A 22,280-nucleotide genomic window follows, 5' to 3' on the forward strand; every position below is an offset into this window, starting at 1 on the left:
GATAATCTCTCATATTGTGACATATTACTCCAGAAAAAAAGAGCCATTTGGCTACATAGGTATAGTTTGAGCTATAATGTCAATCGGGTTTTTAGGCTTTATTGTGTGAGCCCATCATATATTTGCAGTAGGAATAGGTAGACACACGAGCCTACTTCACTTCCGCCACTATAATTATTGCAATTCCCACTGGCATTAAAGTCTTCAGCTGACTTGCCACGCTTCACGGAGGCAATATCAAATGATCTCCCGCAATACTTTGAGCTCTAGGCTTTATTTTTCTCTTTACCATAGGGGGCTTAACTGGTATCGTGTTAGCAAACTCATCATTAGACATTGTACTACACGATACGTACTATGTTGTTGCACACTTTCACTATGTACTATCGATAGGAGCTGTATTTGCTATCATAGGAGGCTTCATTCATTGATTCCCCTTATTTTCAGGCTATACTCTAGACCAAACTTATGCCAAAGCCCACTTCACCATCATATTTGTAGGTGTAAATTTAACCTTCTTCCCACAACATTTCCTCGCCTTATCCGGAATACCCCGACGCTACTCTGACTACCCCGATGCCTATACCAGATGAAATATCTCATCCATAGGCTCCTTCATTTCCCTAGTAGCAGTAATACTAATAATCTACATAACCTGAGAAGCCTTCGCCTCAAAACGTAAAGTCTCATTAATTGAACAGCCCTCTACCAACCTAGAGTGACTGCATGGTTGCCCTCCACCCTACCATACATTTGAAGAACCAACCTACATTAAACTAAACGAAAAAGGAAAGAATTGAACCTCCTAAAACTGGTTTCAAGCCAGCCCTGTGACCTCCACAACTTTTTCAATAAGATATTAGAAAAACTATTTCATAGCTTTGTCAAAGCTAAATCATAGGTTAAACCCTATATATCTTATATGGCTCACTCAGTTCAACTAGGCCTACAAGATGCTATATCCCCTATCATAGAAGAAGAATTTGCTTTTCATGACCACACTTTTATAATTGTATCCTTAATTAGCTTTCTAGTCCTATATGCCCTGTCTTCAGCTCTCACAACAAAACTAACCAACACCAATATCACGGACGCCCAAGAAATAGAAACCATTTGAACCATCTTACCCGCAATCATTTTAATCTTAATTGCTCTTCCATCCCTGCACATCCTATATCTAACAGACGAGATCAACAACCCCTCTTTTACTATTAAATCAATTGGACACCAATGATACTGAACCTACGAATACACAGATTACGGAGGATTAATCTTTAACTCTTATATACTCCCCCCATTGTTCTTAAACCCAAGAGACCTTCGACTTCTAGAAGTTGACAACCGAGTAGTTCTCCCAATTGAAGCCCCTGTCCGAATAATAATTACATCTCAAGACGTCCTACACTCATGAACAATTCATACTCTAGGCCTAAAAACAGATGCAGTTCCTGGACGCCTGAATCAAACCACATTCACCGCTACACGACCAGGTGTATACTATGGACAATGCTCAGAAATCTGCGGTGCTAACCACAGCTTCATACCCATTGTCACAGAATTGATTCCACTAAAAATTTTTGAGATAGGGCCTGTATTTACCCTATAGACCCCCCACATCTCACTCCATAACTCTCTGCAAAATATTCTTATAATACACTGTACAGCTATCCTAGCATTAACCTTTTAAGTTAAAGATCGAGAGAAATACCCTCTCTGCAGTGAAATGCCTCAACTAGATACATCCGTATGGTTTACTATCATCATAACTATACTCCCCACACTATTTCTTATTATACAATTAAAACTACTAAACACAAACTACTACCCACCTCCCCTACAAAAGAATCCCAATACACAAACCTACAATAACCCCTGACAATTGAAATGAACGAAAATCTATTTGCCCCATTTACCTCTCCAACAATCCTAGGCCAACCTGCTGCAGTACTCATCATTTTACTCCCCGTGCTACTATTTCCAACCTCCAAACACCTTATTAATAATCGACTAATTACCATCCAACAAAACCTAATCCAACTAACCCTAAAACAAATAATAATATCCCATAATACCAAAGGACAAACCTGGTCCCTAATACTAACATCTTTAATTATTTTTATCTCAATAACCAATCTTCTCGGACTTCTACCCTACTCATTTACACTCACCACCCAACTATCTATAAACCTAGCCATAGCAATTCCCCTATGAGCAGGGACAGTAATCATAGGCCTTCACTTCAAAACTAAAAGCTCTCTGGCCCACTTCCTACCACAAGGCACACCCACTCCCCTTATTCCTATACTAGTAATTATTGAAACAATCAGTCTATTTATGCAACCAGTTGCCCTAGCCGTACGCTTAACCGCCAGTATCACAGCTGGCCATCTACTAATGCACCTAATAGGAAGTGCTGCACTAACATTATCAACCATCAACCTCCCTATCACCTCACTAATCTATGCACTTCTAGTACTATTGACCATTCTAGAAATCGCAGTGGCCCTAATCCAAGCCTATGTCTTCACACTATTAATCATCCTTTATCTACGTGATAACACTTAATGACCCACCAATCTCATGCCTATCACATAGTTAAACCTAGCCTGACCACTAACAGGGGCTCTCTCAGCCCTGTTAACAACATCAGGCTTAATTATATGATTTCACTTTTACTCCACCACTCTACTAATGCTAGGCCTACTAACCAACGTGTTAACCATATACCAATGATGGCGTGACATTATTCGAGAAAGCACCTACCAAGGCCACCATACAATACCTGTCCAAAAAAGCCTTCGTTATGGAATAGTCCTTTTTATCATCTCAGAAATCCTCTTCTTCACCGGTTTCTTCTGAGCATTCTACCACTCGAGCCTTGCTCCCACCCCACACCTAGGAGGACACTGACCACCAACAGGAATTACTCCCCTAAATCCCCTAGAAATGCCCCTTTTAAACACCTCTGTACTACTTGCATCAGGAGTTACAATCACCTGGGCCCACCACAGCCTAATAGAAAGTAATCGAAAACAAACAATCCAAGCTTTACTCATTACAATCCTACTAGGCATCTACTTCACCCTACTACAAATTTCAGAGTACTTTGAAGCGCCCTTCACTATTTCCGATGGTATCTATGGCTCAGCATTCTTTATCACCACAGGCTTCCACGGACTTCACGTCATCATCGGATCTACATTCCTTATTACCTGCCTTATCTGTCAACTATTATACCACTTCACATCAAACCACCATTTTGGATTCGAAGCCGCTGCTTGATATTGACACTTTGTAGATGTGGTCTGATTATTCCTTTATATCTCTATCTACTGATGAGGATCCTACTCTTTTAGTATAATTAGTACAGTTGACTTCCAATCAACTAGTTTCGATACTATTCGAAAAAGAGTAATTAACCTAGCATTAGCACTGACAATTAATACCCTTCTGACCCTCCTGCTAATAATTATCATATTCTGACTACCCCAGCTGAACTCTTATGCAGTAAAAACCGATCCTTACGAATGTGGCTTTGACCTTCTAAACCCTGCCCGCATTCCCTTCTCCATAAAATTTTTCTTAGTCGCCATTACCTTCCTACTATTTGACCTAGAAATTGCCCTACTACTACCCCTACCATGAGCTCTCCAAACAACAGATCTTCCAACCATGCTTAAATCATCAGTTACACTAATTATTGTCCTAACCCTAAGCCTAGCCTACGAATGAACTCAAAAAGGACTGGATTGAACTGAATTGGTAAGTAGTTTAAACAAAACAAATGATTTCGACTCATTAGATTGTGATAACCATACTAACCAAATGCCTTTCATCTATATAAGTGTTACACTAGCATTTATAATCTCACTCCTAGGTATGTTAACCTATCGCTCACATCTAATATCCTCCCTATTATGCCTAGAAGGAATATTATCATCACTGTTTATTATAAGTACTCTTATAGCTTTAAACATGCACTCCTTACTAGCTAACATTATACCCATCGCCCTACTAGTATTTGCTGCTTGCGAAGCAGCAGTCGGTCTTGCCCTACTAATCTCAATCTCTAACACATATGGTCTAGACTATATCCACAACCTAAATTTACTTCATTGTTAAAAATAGTTATCCCCACAATTATACTACTACCAACAACGTGATTTTCCAAAAATAGCATAATCTGAATTAACCTTACCGTACATAGCCTAACCATCAGTATTATCCCCTTATTATTTTTCAACCAAACCAGCAACAATCTCCTCAACTACTCAATCCATTTATCTTCCGACCCTCTAACGACACCTCTCCTAATATTAACTGCCTGACTCCTGCCCCTTATGATTACAGCAAGCCAATATCACTTACATAATGAATCCCCCTCACGAAAAAATTCTCTCTCTCCATGTTAATTTTCCTACAAATCTCTCTAATTCTAACATTCATAGCCACAGAACTATTCATATTTTATATTCCATTCGAAACCAGTCTCATTCCTACCCTAATCATCATCATCCGATGAGGCAGCCAAGCAGAACGCCTTAACGCAGGCACATATTTCCTATTCTATACACTAACTGGCTCTCTCCCCCCCTACTCATTATGTGTTAATCTATACGTATAATAGTTTGGGTTCACTAAACATCATGCTACTCACGCTCATGGCTCAAAAACTAACAACCACTTGATCCCACAATCTTACCTGACTAGCATGCATAATAGCCTTCATAGTAAAAATACCCCTGTACGGCTTACACTTATGACTCCCCAAAGCCCATGTTGAAGCCCCCATTGCTGGATCAATAGTCCTTGCCGCAGTACTCCTAAAACTAGGTGGCTACGGCATGATACGACTCACCTCTATCCTTAACCCTACAACAGAACATATAACCTACCCCTTCCTTATACTATCCCTATGGGGCATAATCATAACAAGCTCTACCTGTCTTCGACAGACAGACCTAAAATCACTCATCGCATACTCCTCCATAAGCCACATAGCCCTAGTAATCATAGCCTCCCTCATTCAAACCCCCTGAAGCTTCATTGGTGCAACTGTTCTTATAATCACCCACGGACTCACCTCATCCATATTATTTTGCCTAGCAAACTCAAACTATGAACGAACCCACAGCCGCATTATACTACTTTCCCGAGGACTCCAAATACTATTTCCATTAATAACCTTTTGATGATTTGCAGCAAACCTTACCAACATCGCCCTACCCCCTACTATTAACCTAGTAGGAGAACTCCTTGTAATAATAACCTCATTCTCCTGATCATACATCACCATTACGCTTACAGGACTTAATATGCTAATTACAGCCCTCTACTCCCTCTATATATTTACCACAACACAACGAGGAATACTTACATATCACACTACTAATATAAAACCTTCCTTTACACGAGAAAACATACTAATATTCATACACCTTTCCCCTATTATACTCCTGTCCCTTAACCCTAATGTTATTCTAGTTTTCACCTCCTGTAAATATAGTTTAGCCAAAACATTAGATTGTGGATCTAACCATAGAGGCCTGCCACTTCTTATTTACCGAGAAAGCTAGCAAGGGCTGCTAACCCATGTCTCCGTTTTTAATAAATACGGCTTTCCCAACTTTTGAAGGATTACAGTTATCCATTGGCCTTAGGAACCAAAAACATCGGTGCAACTCCAAATAAAAGTAACAACCATGTACACCTCCATTACCATAACAATCCTAACCACTCTAATTCTACCAATTGCTATTACCTTTATTAATCCCAACAAAAAGCACCTATACCCATACTACGGAAAAACAACTATGATATATTCTTTCACCATTAGCCATCTCCCCATAATCTTGTATATTCTCCTGGACCAAGAAGCAATTATCTCAAACTGACATTGAATAACAATCCAAACATTAGAATTAACACTAAGCTTCAAATTTGATTACTTCTCCATAATATTTATCCCAATTGCACTATTCATTACTTGATCTATTATAGAATTCTCACTATGATATATAAGTTCAGACCCAAACATTAATCAATTCTTTAAGTACCTTCTCACATTTCTCATCACCATACTAATTTTAATCACTGCCAACAACCTCTTTCAACTTTTCATTGGCTGAGAAGGCATAGGAATTATATCCTTCTTATTAATTAGCTGATGGTACGCTCGAATAGAAGCCAACACAGCAGCCACTCAGGCAATCTTATACAACCGTATTGGCGATATCGGCTTTATCCTAAGCATAACATGGTTCATCCTACATTACAACTCATGAGACTTTCAACAAATGTTTATCCTAAACCCCAACCCAAGTCTTCTCCCACTAATAGGTATTCTCCTGGCAGCAACAGGAAAATCAGCCCAATTTGGTCTTCACTCTTGACTACCTTCCACCATAGAAGGCCCAACACCAGTCTCAGCTCTACTCCACTCCAGCACGATAGTTGTCGCCGGAGTATTCCTGCTCATCCGTTCCACCCTCTAATAGAAAATAATACATTAATCCAAAGCCTTACATTGTGCCTAGGAGCCATTACCACCATATTCATAGCAGTTTGCGCCCTAACACAAAACGATATTAAAAAAATCGTAGCCTTTTCCACCTCAAGCCAACTGGGCCTCATAATAGTTGCTATCGGCATCAACCAACCATACCTAGCGTTTCTACATATCTGCACCCATGCCTTCTTCAAAGCTATATTATTCATCTGCTCTGGATCCATTATTCATAACCTAAACAACGAACAAGACATTCGAAAAATAGGAGGGTTATTTAAAACAATACCCCTTACTTCAACCTCCCTATTTATTGGCAACTTAGCACTTGCAGGCATACCCTACCTCACAGGCTTCTACTCCAAAGACCTCATCATCAAAACCGCAAACATGTCGTATACCAACGCCTGAGCCCTATCTGTCACTCTCATTGCCACATCCCTAACTAGCGCTTACAGCACCCGAACTATCTTTATAACCCTAACAGGACAACCCCGCTTCCCAACCTCAATCTATATTAACGAGAACGACCCCACCTTATTAAAACCAATCAAACGCCTCACTATCGGCAATATACTAGCAGGATTTCTTATCACCAACATATCTCCCCTACTTCACTCCCCCAACCAACAATACCTCACCATCTAAAACTCTCAGCCCTATATCTAACCACCCTGGGCTTTCTAGTAGCCCTAGACCTTGCCCTTATAACCAACAAACTTAAAATAAACATGCCATCACACACATTTAAATTCTCCAACATATTAGGATATTACCCTATCACAATTCACCATATAACCTCCTACCAAAATCTACTTATAAGCCAAAACCTATCCTTCCTCTTACTAGACTTAACCTGACTGGAAAAATCTATAACCAAAACAATTTCACATATCCACACTACCATCTCCACCATCACAACCACCCAAAAAGGCATAATCAAACTTTACTCCCTCTCCTTTCTTATTCCCCTCATTCTAACTTTATTCCTAATAACATAATCTATTACCCCGAGTAATCTCAATAATAATGTATACACCAACAAACAACGTTCAACCAGTAACCACTACCAATCAACGTCCATAGTCATACAAAGCACCTGCACCAATAGAATCCCCTCGAACTAACCCCGACCCCTCACCCTCAAAAATCACCCAATCCCCCATACTATTAAAGTTCAACCACCACCACTAAATCATCAAAATCTGTAACTCATAAAATTAAACCCACCTCCATCGCTAATCCTACCAGAAAACTCACAAAAACCTCAAGCCCCGATCCCCATGTTTCAGGATACTCCTTAATAGCCATCGCCATAGTATACCCAAAAACAACTATCATACCCCCCAAATAAACTAAAAACATCATTAAACCCATATATACGCTCCCCCACAATTCAAAATAATCACACAACCAACTATACCACTAACAATTAATGCCAACCCTCCATAAATAGGAGAGGGTTTAGAAGAAAACCCCACAAACCCCATAACTAATAATACGTTTAACAAAAATAAAATATATGTCATTGTTCTCACGTGGACTCCAACCATGACCAATGATATGAAAAACCATCGTTGTACTTCAACTACAAAAACATTAATGACCCCAATACGCAAATCCCACCCAATCCTAAAAATAATTAACCACACCTTCATTGACCTACCCACCCCACCTAACATTTCTATATGATGAAACTTCGGCTCACTTCTTGCAACCTGCCTAATTCTACAAATTATTACAGGACTATTCCTAGCAATACACTACTCACCAGACACTTCCTCCGCCTTCTCCTCAATCGCACACATCGTCCGAGAGGTAAATAACGGCTGAATCCTTCGCTACCTCCACGCCAACTGTGCCTCCATACTCTTCATCTGCCTTTTTCTACATGTAGGCCGAGGCCTCTACTACGGCTCCTTTCTTCTCACAGAAACTTGAAACACTGGCATCACACTTCTACTCATAACCATAGCAACAGCCTTCATGGGCTATGTACTCCCATGAGGCCAAATATCATTCTGAGGCACCACCGTAATTACAAACCTACTATCAGCAATCCCATACATCGGAACCAATCTCGTCCAATGAGTTTGAGGTGGATATTCTATTGAAAACCCCACCCTCACACGATTCTTTACCCTTCACTTTATCCTACCTTTCATTATCACAGCCTTGACTACTCTACACCTATTATTTCTACACGAAACAGGATCAAATAATCCCTGCGGAATTTCCTCTCACTCCGATAAAATCGACTTCCACCCCTACTACACAATTAAGGACATCCTAGGCCTAGCCCTCTTTTTCACAACCTTAATAACATTAGTATTATTCACGCCTGACCTTCTAAGCGATCCAAACAACTACATCCCAGCCAACCCCCTAAGCACGCCTCCACACATTAAACCAGAATGATACTTCTTATTCGCATATGCAATTCTACGATCCATTCCTAATAAACTAGGAGGGGTGTTAGCACTCCTCCTATCAATCCTTATCTTATTATTCATACCCACTCTCCACAAATCCAAACAACAAAGTATGGCATTCCGCCCACTCAGCCAGTTCCTATTTTGACTCCTAATCACAATTCTACTTCTACTAACTCTTACCTGAATCGGAAGTCAACCAATAAGCCAACCCTTTATGACTATTGGACAAGTAGCATCCGTAATACATTTCACCACAATTCTAGTTTTAATACCACTTGCCTCCCTAATTGAAAACAACCTGCTCAAATGAACCTGCCCCCGTAGTATAAATAAATACACCAGTCTTGTAAACTGAAAATGGAAAACTTCTCCCTAGGGCAACTCAGAAAGAAAGTACTTAACTTCACCACCAACACCCAAAACTGGCATTCTAACTTGAACTACTTTCTGTCTTTTATGGTATGCAAGCTTTAAATGCAACTTAAGTATTAAACATTTCAATAAACTTTTATGTAAATCGTGCATTACTGTTAGCCAACATGAATACTATATAGTACTCTATATGTTTAACTGTACATAGCACATATTCTTACATACTTACTAAACACAGTCCCACAACATGCTTACAAGCAAGCACTCTAATAGATCAATCAACTGTAACACATAACAACAAGACTCAAAGCTCAAGCATCACAACCCGAATATCAACTAACCTATTGTTCATTTACAGTACATAGTACATTAAATCGTTCACCGGACATAGCACTTCCAAGTTAAATTAATCCTCCTCACCTCCTTGTCTTGTGCAGGTTTTCAAAGGGAATGCTTCTGGTTTTTGCCCATTCAGTATGATATTGTCTGTGGGTTTGTCATAAATAGCCCTTATTATTTTGAGATACGTTCCATCAATACCTAGTTTATTGAGTTTTTAGGACGAATGGGGTGTTGAAATTTATCGAAGGCCTTTTCTGCATCTATTGAGATAATCATGTGGTTTTTGTCATTGGTTCTGTTTATGTGATGGATTATGTTTATTGATTTGCCTATGTTGAACCACCCTTGCATCTCAGGGATGAAGCCAACTTGATCATGGTAGATAAGCTTTTTGATGTGCTGCTGTATTCAGTTTGCCAGTATTTTATTGAGGATTTTTACATCCATGTTCATCAGGGATATTGGCTTGAAATTTTTTTGCTGTTGTTGTGTCTCTGCCAGGATTTTGTATCAGGATGATGCTGGCCTCATAAAATGAGTTAGGGAGGCTTCCCTCTTTTTCTATTGTTTGGAATAGTTTCAGAAAGAATAGGTCAGCTCGTCTTTGTACCTCTGGCAGAGTTCAGCTGTGAATCCATCAGGTTCTGGACATTTTCTATTGGTAGGCTAATAATTACTGCCTCAGTTTCAGAACTTGTTATTGGCCTCTTCAGGATTTATTTTATTTTTATTTTTTGAGGGTTTTTTTTTTTTTTTTTTTTTTTTGTCGCTCTCTCCTTCTGTTCTGCTCTTAGTTATTTGTTATGTTCTGCTAGGGTTTGAATTTGTTTGTTCTTGCTTCTCTAGTTCTTTTAATTGTGATTTTAGCATGTCTATTTTAGATCTTTCTTGCTTTCTCTTGTGGGCATTTAGTGCTGTAAATTTTCCTCTAGACATTGCTTTGTCATAGTCCCAGAGATTCTGGTATTTTGTGTCTTTGTTCTCATTGGTTTCAAAGAACTTTTTAAGTTCTACTTTCATTTAATTATTGACCCTGTAGTCATTCAGGAGCAGGTTGTTCAGTTTCCATGTAGTTGTGCGATTTTTAGTGAGTTTCTTAATCCTGAGTTCTAATTTGATTGCAGTGGTCTGAGAGACTGTTATGATTTCCATTCTTTTACATTTGCTGAGGAGTGTTTTTGCTTCCAATTATGTGGTCAGTTTTAGAATAAGTGCGATGTGGTGCTGAGAAGAATGTGTATTCTGTTGATTTGTGGCAAAGAGTTCTGTAGATGTCTATTAGGTCTGCTTGGTCCAGAGTTGAGTTCACCTCCTGAATATCCTTGTTAGTTTTCTGTCTCATTGATCAGGCTAATATTGACAGTGGGATGTTAAAGTCTCCCACTGTTATAGTGTGGGAATCTATGTCTCTTTGTAGGTCCCTAAGAACTTGCTTTATGATTCTAGGTGCTCCTGTATTGGGTGCATATATATTTAGGATAGTTATCTCTTGTTGTTGCATTGACCCCTTTACCATTATGTAATGCCCATCTTTGTCTCTTTTGATCTTTATTGGTTTAACGTCTGTTTTATCAGAGACTGGGATTGCAACCCCGGATTTTTTTTTTTTTTTTCTTTCCATTTGCTTGGTAAATATTCCTCCATCCATTTATTTTGAGTCTATATGTGTCTTTGCACATATAGACTGAAATACAGCACTTAGATGGATCTTGACTCTTTATTCAATTTGCCAGTCTGTGTCTTTTAATTGGAGCATTTAGCCCTTGTATTTAAGGTTAATATTGTTATGTCATTATGATGCTAGCTGGTTATTTTGCCCATTAGTTGATGCAGTTTCTTCATAGTGTCGATGGTCTTTACAATTTGGTATGTTTTTGCAGGGGCTGGTACCAGTTGTTCCTTTGTGTGTTTAGTGCTTCCTTTAGGAGTTGTTGTAAGGCAGGCCTGGTGGTGACAAAGTCTCTCAGCATTTGCTTGTCTGTAAAGGATTTTATTTCTCCTTCACTTATGAAACTTAGTTTGACTGGATATGAAATTCTGAGTTGAAAATTCCTTTCTTTAAGAATGCTGAATATTGGCTCCCCACTCTCTTCTGGCTTGTAGGGTTTCTACAGAGAGATCCACTGTTAGTCTGATGGGCTTCCATTTGTGGATAACCCGACCTTTCTCTCTGGCTGCCCTCAACATTTTTTTTTTCATTTCAACCTTGGTGAATCTGGCAATTATGTGCCTTGGGGTTGCTCTTCTCAAGGAGTATCTTTGTGGTGTTCTCTGTATTTCCTGAATTTGAATGTTGGCCTGTCTTGCTAGGTTGGGGACATTCTCCTGGATGATATTTTGAAGAGTGTTTTCCAACTTGATTCCATTCTCCCTGTCACTTTCAGGTACCCTAATCAAACGTAGATTTGGTCTTTTCACATAGTCCCATATTTCTTGGAGGCTTTGTTCATTTCTTTTTATTCTTTTTTTTTCTCTAATCTTGTCTTCTTGCTTTATTTCATTCAGTTGATCTTCAATCTCTGATCTCCTTTCTTCTGCTTTATCGATTCAGCTATTGATACTTGTGCATGCTTCACGAAGTTCTCATGCTGTGTTTTTCATCTCCATCAGGTCATTTATGTTCTTCTCTAAACTGGTTCCTCCTGTTAGCAATTCGTCTAACCATGTCATAAGACTGTTTGCAAATCACTTTTATCTTGCAGCTCCCAAAATTCTCTTTTTGTCTGTAACTATTGAAATTGTGATTATAAATATGTTTTTGTTATAAATGTATTTGTGTGTATCGTAATTTGCTTTTTGAGCTTTTTTATTTTTACATAGTTTTTCTTAATTTTAGAATCTTTCAATTATTTATTTTTGTATTTTTATCACCACAATTTAGATATTTTTGTTCTTATCCTCATTTTTCTAACTTTTTATAGTCTTTTGTGTTCCTGTTTCATGCATTATTATTCCATTTTTAAAATTAGTATATAAATTTTTAGTGGTTTCTTTCTGAAATTTTAATAATATTTTTGGTGGGATTATGTTGCCCTATTTTGTATAGATTGTATGTAATCTTTGAGATTTGGACATTTAGAAAGGTTACCTGTCACAAAATTTATTAATGTAGCTTTGTCCTGGCATAGTCAGAAAGCAATGGTCTTGACTAGAGATTGTGTGGGTCTGTCAAACATGTTCTTCAGATTTGTGTTGTCTGAAATTTTGTGCTTACTTTTAGTTTAAAGAGATTATGTTTCTCCTGAAAAGTAATTACCTGGTACACCTGTTCTGTCTCTGCAGCACTGCAGTGCTCTGCTGCAGTGTATTTACCTTTGGTCTCAGCAGACTCAAAATGAAAGTATACCATCATTGATTTCAGCAATTTATGTCATGGGAGACAGAAACCAGTGTGTGGAAAGGCCAGTAGAAGACAGAAATTAAATTGTACATGCCAATATTTTACTTTCCTTTAAAAAAAAGCCAGAAGTTACAATTTACTTCTGAAGGGACTAGGTAATACTGAGGAGCAGAAAGAGTTGTAATGGGTAAATGTAACAAACTTTTCTTTTTTTCTATGTGGTTCTTTGCATTGGGTTTAATTCAGACACTGTACACACTTAACTCATGTATAAATTATCCACATATGTATTTTGGTCTGTATGTTTTCATTACATTTATATGTCTGTGAAGAATTAGGGCCTGTGTCATATTGCAATGTAATCTTACTTATGTAGTTTGAATAATTTTATAGGTTAGATTTGGAAACTGTATTTATCTGAGTCTAATAAGTGGACTAATTTGTTATTTTTATTTCTTTTCAGTTATATGTTCTCATTTTGCTCAACACCTTTGTCCAGAGCAGGGCATAGAAGATTCTCTCCGAAAAGTGATATTGAGAAGATGTGAAAAATGTGGACCTGAGAATTTACAGTTAAAAATTGGTTGTACCAATGTGGATGAGTGTAAGGTGCACAAAAAAGGTTATAATAAGCTTAACCAGAGTTTGACAACTACACAGAGCAAAGTATTTCAATGTGGCAAATATGTAAACGTCTTTCATAAATGTTCAAATTCAAAAAGACATAAGATAAGGCATACTAGAAAGAAGCTTTTGAAATGTAAGGAATATGTCAGATCATTTTGCATGCGTTCACACCTATGTCAACATAAAAGAATTTATACCAGAGAAAATTCCTACAAATGTGAAGAAGATGGCAAAGCCTTTAACTGGTCCTCAACCCTTACTTATTATAAGAGAATTCATACTGGAGAGAAACCTTACAAATGTGAAGAATGTGGCAAAGCCTTTAGTAAGGCCTCAACCCTTACCAAGCATAAGGTAATTCATGCTGGAGAGAAACCCTACAAATGTGAAGAATGTGGCAAAGCTTTCAACCTGTCCTCAGATCTTGTGACACATAAGAGAATTCATACTGGAGAGAAACCCTACAAATGTGAAGAATGTGGCAAAGCTTTCAACCGGTCCTCAAGTCTTACGGAACATAAGAGAATTCATACTGGAGAGAAACCCCACAAATGTGAAGAATGTGGCAAAGCTTTCCAGCGGTCCGCAAACCTTACAGTACATAAGAGAATTCATACTGGAGAGAAACCCTACAAATGTGAAGAATGTGGCAAAGCCTATGGTAACTTCTCAACCCTTACTAAACATAAGGTAATTCATACTGGAGAGAAACCCTACAAATGTGAAGAATGTGGAAAAGCCTTCAGCTGGCCCTCAAGCCTTATTGAACATAAGAGAAGTCATGCTGGAGAGAAACCCTACAAATGTGAAGAATGTGGCAAAGCTTTCAACTGGTCCTCAAAACTTAGTGAACATAAGAGAATTCATACTGGAGAGAAACCCTACAAATGTGAAGAATGTGGCAAAGCTTTCTACCGGTCCTCAAACCTTACGGAACATAAGAGAATTCATACTGGAGAGAAACCCTACAAATGTGAAGAATGTGGCAAAGCCTATGGTAACTTCTCAACCCTTACTAAACATAAGGTAATTCATACTGGAGAGAAACCCTACAAATGTGAAGAATGTGGAAAAGCCTTCAGCTGTCCCTCAAGCCTTATTGAACATAAGAGAATTCATGCTGGAGAGAAACCCTACAAATGTGAAGAATGTGGCAAAGCTTTCCAGCGGTCCGCAAACCTTACGGTACATAAGAGAATTCATACTGGAGAGAAACCCTACAAATGTGAAGAATGTGGCAAAGCCTATGGTAACTTCTCAACCCTTACTAAAGATAAGGTAATTCATACTGGAGAGAAACCCTACAAATGTGAAGAATGTGGAAAAGCCTTCAGCTGTCCCTCAAGCCTTATTGAACATAAGAGAATTCATGCTGGAGAGAAACCCTACAAATGTGAAGAATGTGGCAAAGCCTTCAACTGGTCCTCAAGACTTAGTGAACATAAGAGAATTCATACTGGAGAGAAACCCTACAAATGTGAAGAATGTGGCAAAGCTTTCTACCGGTCTCAAAACTTACGGAACATAAGAGAATTCATACTAGAGAGAAACCCTACAAATGTGAAGAATGTGGCAAAGCCTATGGTAACTTCTCAACCCTTACTAAACATAAGGTAATTCATACTGGAGAGAAACCCTACAAATGTGAAGAATGTGGCAAAGCCTTCATCTGGTCCTGAAGACTTAGTGAACATAAGAGAATTCATACTGGAGAGAAACCCTACAAATGTGAAGAATGTGGCACAGCCTATGTTAACTTCTCAGCCCTTACTAAACATAAGATAATTCATACTGGAGAGAAACCCTACAAATGGGAAGAATGTGGCAAAGCCTTTAGTAAGGCCTCAACCCTTACTGCACACAAGACAATTCATACTGGAGAGAAACCCTACAAATGTGAAGAATGTGGCAAAGCTTTCTACCAGTCCTCAAACCTTACAGAACATAAGAGAATTCATACTGGAGAGAAACCCTACAAATGTGAAGAATGTGGCAAAGCCTATGGTAACTTCTCAACCCTTACTAAACATAAGGTAATTCATACTGGAGAGAAACCCTACAAATGTGAAGAATGTGGAAAAGCCTTCAGCTGGCCCTCAAGCCTTAGTGAACACAAGAGAATTCATGCTGGAGAGAAACCCTACAAATGTGAAGAATGTGGCAAAGCCTTTAGCTGGGTCTCAGTCTTCAATAAACATAAGAAAATTCATACTGGAAAGAAATTCTATAAATGTGAAGAATGTGGTAAAGAGTTCAACCAATCCTCACACCTTACTACTCATAAGAGAATTCATACGGGAGGAAAAACCCTAGAAATGTGAAAAATGTGGCAAAGCTTTCAATTAGTTCTCAACCCTTACTGAACATAAGGGAATTTATACAGAAGGGAAACCCTACAAATGTGAAGAACGTGGCAGATTTTTTAACTCTTCCTCAATCCTTACTAAACATAAGGTAATTCATACTGGAGGGAATTCCTACAATTGTGTGGAATGTGGCAAAGCCTTTAACCAGTCCTTAAGGCTTACCACATATAAGACAACTCATACTGGACAGAAACCATACACATGTGAAGAATGTGGGAAAGCCTCTAACAGATCCTCAATTCTTAACAGACACAGGCTAATTCATACTAGAGAGAAACTACAAACCTGAAAGATGTGACAATGCTTTTTGGCAACACCTGAAACTTTTCTGAGTATAAAAGAAATCATACTGGTGAGAAATCCTAGAAATGTGAAGAATGTGACAAAGCCTTTAAATGGCTGTCACACTTGATTGTAGGTAAGATAACTCATATTGGAGAAAACTAGTGTGAACAATGTGGCAAAACATTTAACCAATGCTCATGCCTTTTTGCAAAGGAAAGCATTTATACTAGCCTGGGCAACAGAGGGAAACTCTGTCTGGAAAAAAAAAATCATTAATATCTTCTCACATCTTAGTCAATATCAGAGAGTTCATACTAAATAAAAGCGTCAAAAGTGCAATTGGTGTCAATAGATCTTTCAGAAAATATAAGCCCTTAAATTACAGAAGAATATTTATTTTGAGGAAACACATTACAAATATAAAGAGGGATTGTAGTACCTTTACTTGTATCACAGGTTTTATTGTACACATTTTGTACTACAGGAAAACCCTGAGGTAGTTGTTCCAACTTTGCTCAACATCAGGGAATTTATATTGAAGAATAACCCTGCAAATTTAATGAATTTGGAAAAACATTTTTTAAAAAACTACAGATTATAAAACACAAAAGTTTATACTAAAATATATTTTTGCAGATACAGTAAATATTTTAAAAATTTAATCCAAAATTAAGTAAAGAGAATCCACAGTAGAAATACCTGTCTCTCAAACTTCAGACATTACACTTACTCAGATTGCTGAGTATAGGAAAAAATTCAAAACTAAAGTTGATAAAAAGAAAAATTATTTGTAAGTAACTTTAAAAGAAGTAGATCTTTGAAGAGTTATAATTTCATTTAAAGTATACTTTTGTCCTGAAAATATAGATTTTTTTTTTTTTTGCCAGACACAGTGGCTTACACCTGTAAGGCCAACACTTTGGGATGCTGAGGTGGGCAGATCACCTGAGTTGAAGACCAGCCTGGCCAACATGGTGAAACCTCATGTCTACTAAAAAGAAATACAAATATTAGCGAAGCATGGTAGTGCACACCTGTAGTCCCAGCTACTTGGGAGGCTGAGGCATGAGAATCACTTGAACCTGGGAGCCAGAAGTTGCAGTGAGCTGAGATGTTGCCACTGCATTGCAGCCTGGGTGACAGAGCGAGACTCTGTCTCAAAAGACAAAAAAAAAACAAAAAAAAAAACAAAAACAGCTTATTTGGAAACTGAATACTGATGGAATTCAACTCTTTAATTACTTCATGCTATTTCTTCGTTTCTGTTGTTTTCACATGTAAAAGCCTGTGATCAATTCTTTCTGCATCAAAGATTTGGGAGACTTTTATTAGGTGGTCATTATTTATTACCTTTCTTATGGATGACTGAGGACATTAAAATGTAAGATGCATGATGAAAATCTAAGTAGAAAAGCTATTTGTGTGGTAAACTTATAGAATTGAGTGATGTATGAGGTAGGCGTTCAGAGTAATATTCTTTTTTTTTTTTTTTTTTTTTTGAGAGGGAATCTCGTTCTGTTGCCCAGGCTGGAGTGCAGTGGCATGTAATCTCGGCTCATGGGAAGCAGACGGGCTCATGAGGTTCAGCTATGATCGAGTCTCTGCATCCTGGATAGCCCAGTGAGATTACAGTACTCTACATGACCACATCCAACTAATTTTTGGGTTTTAGTAAAGGAAGGTTTCACCCTGTAGTCCCCGCTACGTGGGAGGCTGAACTTTTGGAGAATGGCGTGAACCCGGGAGGCGGAGCTTCCCAAAGTGCTGTGATTGAGATCCGGCCACTGTACTCCAGCCCTGGGCGACAGAGCCAGATTCCGTCTCAAATTAAAATGAGAAAAAAAATTCTTTTTTTTTTTTTTTTTTTTTTTTTTGAGAGGGAATCTCGTTCTGTTGCCCAGGCTGGAGTGCAGTGGCATAATCTCGGCTCATTATAAGCTCTTCCTCCCAGGTTCAAGCTATGCTCCTGTCTCTGCCTCCCAAGTAGCTGAGATTACAGGTACCCATGACCACATCCAACTAATTTTTGTGTTTTAGTAAAGGAAGGTTTCACCATGTTGACCAGGCTGGTCTTGAACTTTTGACCTCAAGTGATCTGCCTGCTTTGGCTTCCCAAAGTGCTGTGATTATAGGTGTTAGCCACTGCACCCAGCCCTAAGTAATATTCTAATACATTATTATGAGAGAAAATCATTCTTATAGTTTTTTTTTTTTTTTTTTTTTTTTGAGACGGAGTCTCGCTCTGTGGCCCAGGCTGGAGTGCAGTGGCCGGATCTCACCTCACTGCAAGCTCCGCCTCCCGGGTTTACGCCATTCTCCTGCCTCAGCCTCCCGAGTAGCTGAGACTACAGGCGCCCGCCATCTCGCCCGGCTAGTTTTTTGTATTTTTTTAGTAGAGACGGGGTTTCACAATTAGCCAGGATGGTCTCGATCTCCTGACCTCGTGATCCGCCCGTCTCGGCCTCCCAAAGTGCTGGGATTACAGGCTTGAGCCACCGCACCCGGCCATTACTTATAGTTAAAATTAAATCAAAATAATTAGTATGTCATTTTACTAATTGTACTTTTATGTGATAAAACTACAGTTTTAAAGTTTTAAATTGTGTGTTAATTTTTTAATTGAACATTGATGACATGTTAAACACTGTTATACATTCAGCAAAGTGTTATTATGCCACTAATTTTAACCTATTCCACCTTACTCAAGGGTGTATTTAAAAGATGGTAACAATACACTATTTGGTAACATAATAGACTAACATTTCTAGTATTCTTCTTTTTCAGTTGGCTTTCCCAAACTGCTAAGTGAAAGAATTGAGTTCCTGTGGGTTAATTTTTTTTATATTTATAATATTGTATATTTTTGTGTGTACATATATGTGTGTATATATGTCATATATGGTATATTTTGGTACAGTCATACAATGTATAATAATCACATTGTGATAAGGTACCTATAACCTCTGGCTTTTATGTTTTGTATTACAAACAATTCAATTCTACAGTCTTAGTTACTCTAAATTGTACAGTTAAATTGTTATTGACTACATGGTTATTTTTATGGTATCATAAAAATTATATATAAACATAAATAAAATCAATATATTCCTGAGTCCTGAATAATTTTCGAAACTTTATTATGTATTTTTTGAACATGTGGCCTCTGCCTGAGAGCACATAATGGAGTTTTAGTTTTGACTTACATACAGTTAAATATACACATCTATTAGTCTAAAGATATAACTTAGGTTTAAGGAGCAAGGGTGTTTGAGTAGAGTATAAGTTTGTAACTGTTTTCAGAAGTAAAGGGCAATATTGAAACAAAGCAAAGCATTTTAACAAGATGTCTAATTTACTAGAAAACAAAAATCCTCAAAAATGCTAAAAGCAAATGTATACTCTGCTTTGTATTCAGTTTATTACACTATCTTATAGCTTATGATTTAGAATCTTTCCATGCAAATTTTCTGTTTTTACTTGCATGATACTCATTCTAGACCCATAATCTTTTTTTTTTTTTTTTTTTCTGAGACCAAGTTTCCTTCTTGTTGCCCAGGCTCGAGTGCGATAGCATGGTCTTGGGTCACTGCAACCTCCGCCTCCTGGGCTCAAATGATTCTCCTGCCTCAGCCTCCCGAGTAACTTGGATTACAGGCATGTGCCACCACACCTGGCTAATTTTTGCATTTTGCGTAGAGATGGGGTTTCACCATGTTGGCCAGGTTTGTCTCGAACTCCTGACCTCAGGTGATCCAGCCATCTCAGCCTCCCAAAGTGCTGGGATTACAGGTGTAAGCCACCATGCCCGGCCTAGACCCATAATCTTTTTGTTTCCTGTTTTTTTTTTTTTTTTTTTATAGTTTATGAAGTATTTATTATCTGAGCTCATTTGTAGTTATAAGAATAATTTTTATAAAATTTCATCATGCACACAAAATTATTTTTAGAAGTAATTCCACAATTTGTGTATTATTACATTTTATTTAGTTAAAACATTCCATTAGCTTCTAGAACCCTATATAAGCTTACTTTTCTTTAATTATTCCCTTAACTTTTTATAAGTGACATAAGTAAATTTTATTTATTGAGTCAATTTGTTTCAGTAAGTACTAGGGAAGCTTCATAAGTCATGTGGATGCTTTTATATATAAATGTAGCAAACAAACATGATGGTGTTCAGTGTATAACAGATGCTCCATAATTAGTCATAAATATTCCTGCTAAAGTTAGTTTGTAACTTCAAGTCAGAGATGGAAAATACCAATTGCAAAGAAATAACATTTATTCTTCATGTGAGAACATTTTTTCCAGGCTGCAAAGCTGAATCTTGCTGAATTTAAAGAGAAATGCTTCATTCATGTCCTAATTATCTAAGTTTTATCCTTTTATGTGCATTCAAACCATATATGCATCACAGACCTTCTTTTTCTGTGTTACGACTACAGTTTTCTCACTGTTGTTTTCCTGCCATGTGGTTTCACACGGTATGTTGTAGGTTTTAAGGAGGACATTGGTATTTTTTAATGCACTGAAAAATTGGTTTTGACTGGAAAGTTTGCTTATAAATATAACTTTAAGATTGGCTAATTAACATAAAAGACATACATTGTCTACCGAAGAGAGGATTAAATCATCATGGTGTTTCTTTGTAAAAGAAAAATGTTAGGCTTTTATACAAAGTGTGGCAAATATGTAATTTGCTAGAACATACATATAAAAATTAAATTTTTAAGAGAATTAATAGTGAGCAATTTTAAATTTAGTTATTTAGGATGTACTTACAGAACAACTTACATTTCCATGCAAAATCCTCTATTTAAAGTGTGAATGTTAAAGACTGCAAAACAATAAAATAACTGCTGTAAATTTGGAATAATACTTATTTTCTATATTGATACTACAATTTGGAGAAATTTATCACTCATTTTTTAAAGAAATGTTTTAGTGGTTGAAGTTTAGTCTACAGTTTATATTCTTAGTCACCTAACTGTAGTGATCTCCTAGATGATTTTCTCTGAAAACGTTTGGAGATAATGGCAGCTTTTGGATTAAAACATTTCCTGTTAGTTTGCATGCAAACCAGTTTACTGTGATCACACAGTGGCCAATCATGTGAGCATAAGCAAGCCTGCCCTTTTCGTGTCTTTCATACTATTCCCATAAGCACCAATAACTTCAGGTGCCCCAAGCTTAAAATAAAAGTCCTAAAGTCTTTGACTTCTCCCATGTACTGTGCTGGGTTCAGAACATACTGTTAAACATCAAAGTTCCTGTGGTTATGACTGACAAATGAGAAAACAGCAAAGAGACAGACAGTATTTGAAACATTGTTATTCTTAACTTGACAAATAAAATGTGTATTTCATTAAACAACATTTTGAAGTATATATATACATTGTCAAATGCTTAGAACTAGGTAATTAATACTTTATCTTATATTGTTAACATTTTTTTATGGTTAGACAACATGAAATTTTAAACATTTTTCAAAAATACAAATACATTATGAACTATAGTCATCATGCTGTACAATAAGTCTCTTGAAATTATTTCTTTTATCCAAGTATAATTATGTATTATTTGACAGGCCATCTTTCAATCCCCCCATTTCTTCTAAATACCTTGGCATTTGGTGGTCACCAGTTTACTCTACATCGATGAGATTAACTTTTTTAGAATCCATGTGTAAGTGAAATCATGAGACATTAATCTTTCTGTGCTTCCCTTATTTCAACTAATATAATGTCCTCCAGGGTAATCCATGTGATTGAAAATAATAGAATTTTTGTTGTTTAAAGATGAATATTATTCCATTGTGTATATCTACCACATTGCCTTTATTTACTCATTGGATGTTGAACTGTTGATTTTATATATTTTACACGTGAAGAGTGCTGCAAACAACCTAGAAGTGCAAATGTTTCTTCATTCTAATTTCATTTGTTTTGGATATACAGTGGTGCAATTGTTATATGGTAGTTTGATTTTTAAGTTTTTTAAGAAAACTA

General features: G+C 37.4%; 2 protein-coding genes and 3 pseudogenes across 2 annotated transcripts in view; 4 read left to right on the forward strand and 1 right to left on the reverse strand.

Annotated features, from left to right (window-relative positions):
• The window catches only part of LOC126942190 (zinc finger protein 726-like), a 97,455-nt gene extending 80,781 nt beyond the window's left edge, over positions 1-16,674 (forward strand). The window contains 2 exon segments of the mRNA XM_050769492.1: positions 13,458-15,125; positions 15,128-16,674. Coding sequence (XP_050625449.1) covers positions 13,458-15,125; positions 15,128-15,942 — 2,483 coding nt within the window. The 3' untranslated portion in view covers positions 15,943-16,674.
• LOC126942223 (zinc finger protein 724) overlaps positions 1-22,280 on the reverse strand; it is a 715,842-nt gene that overhangs the window by 190,680 nt on the left and 502,882 nt on the right. The gene's annotated exons all lie outside the window — the stretch shown is intronic.
• On the forward strand, positions 923-1,606 carry LOC126942326 (cytochrome c oxidase subunit 2-like; annotated as a pseudogene).
• On the forward strand, positions 1,885-2,567 carry LOC126942328 (ATP synthase subunit a-like; annotated as a pseudogene).
• Positions 5,703-7,506, forward strand: LOC126942235 (NADH-ubiquinone oxidoreductase chain 5-like; annotated as a pseudogene).

Source organism: Macaca thibetana, chromosome 19 (genome assembly GCF_024542745.1).
Source record: "Macaca thibetana thibetana isolate TM-01 chromosome 19, ASM2454274v1, whole genome shotgun sequence".
NCBI classification, from domain to species: Eukaryota; Metazoa; Chordata; class Mammalia; order Primates; family Cercopithecidae; genus Macaca; species Macaca thibetana.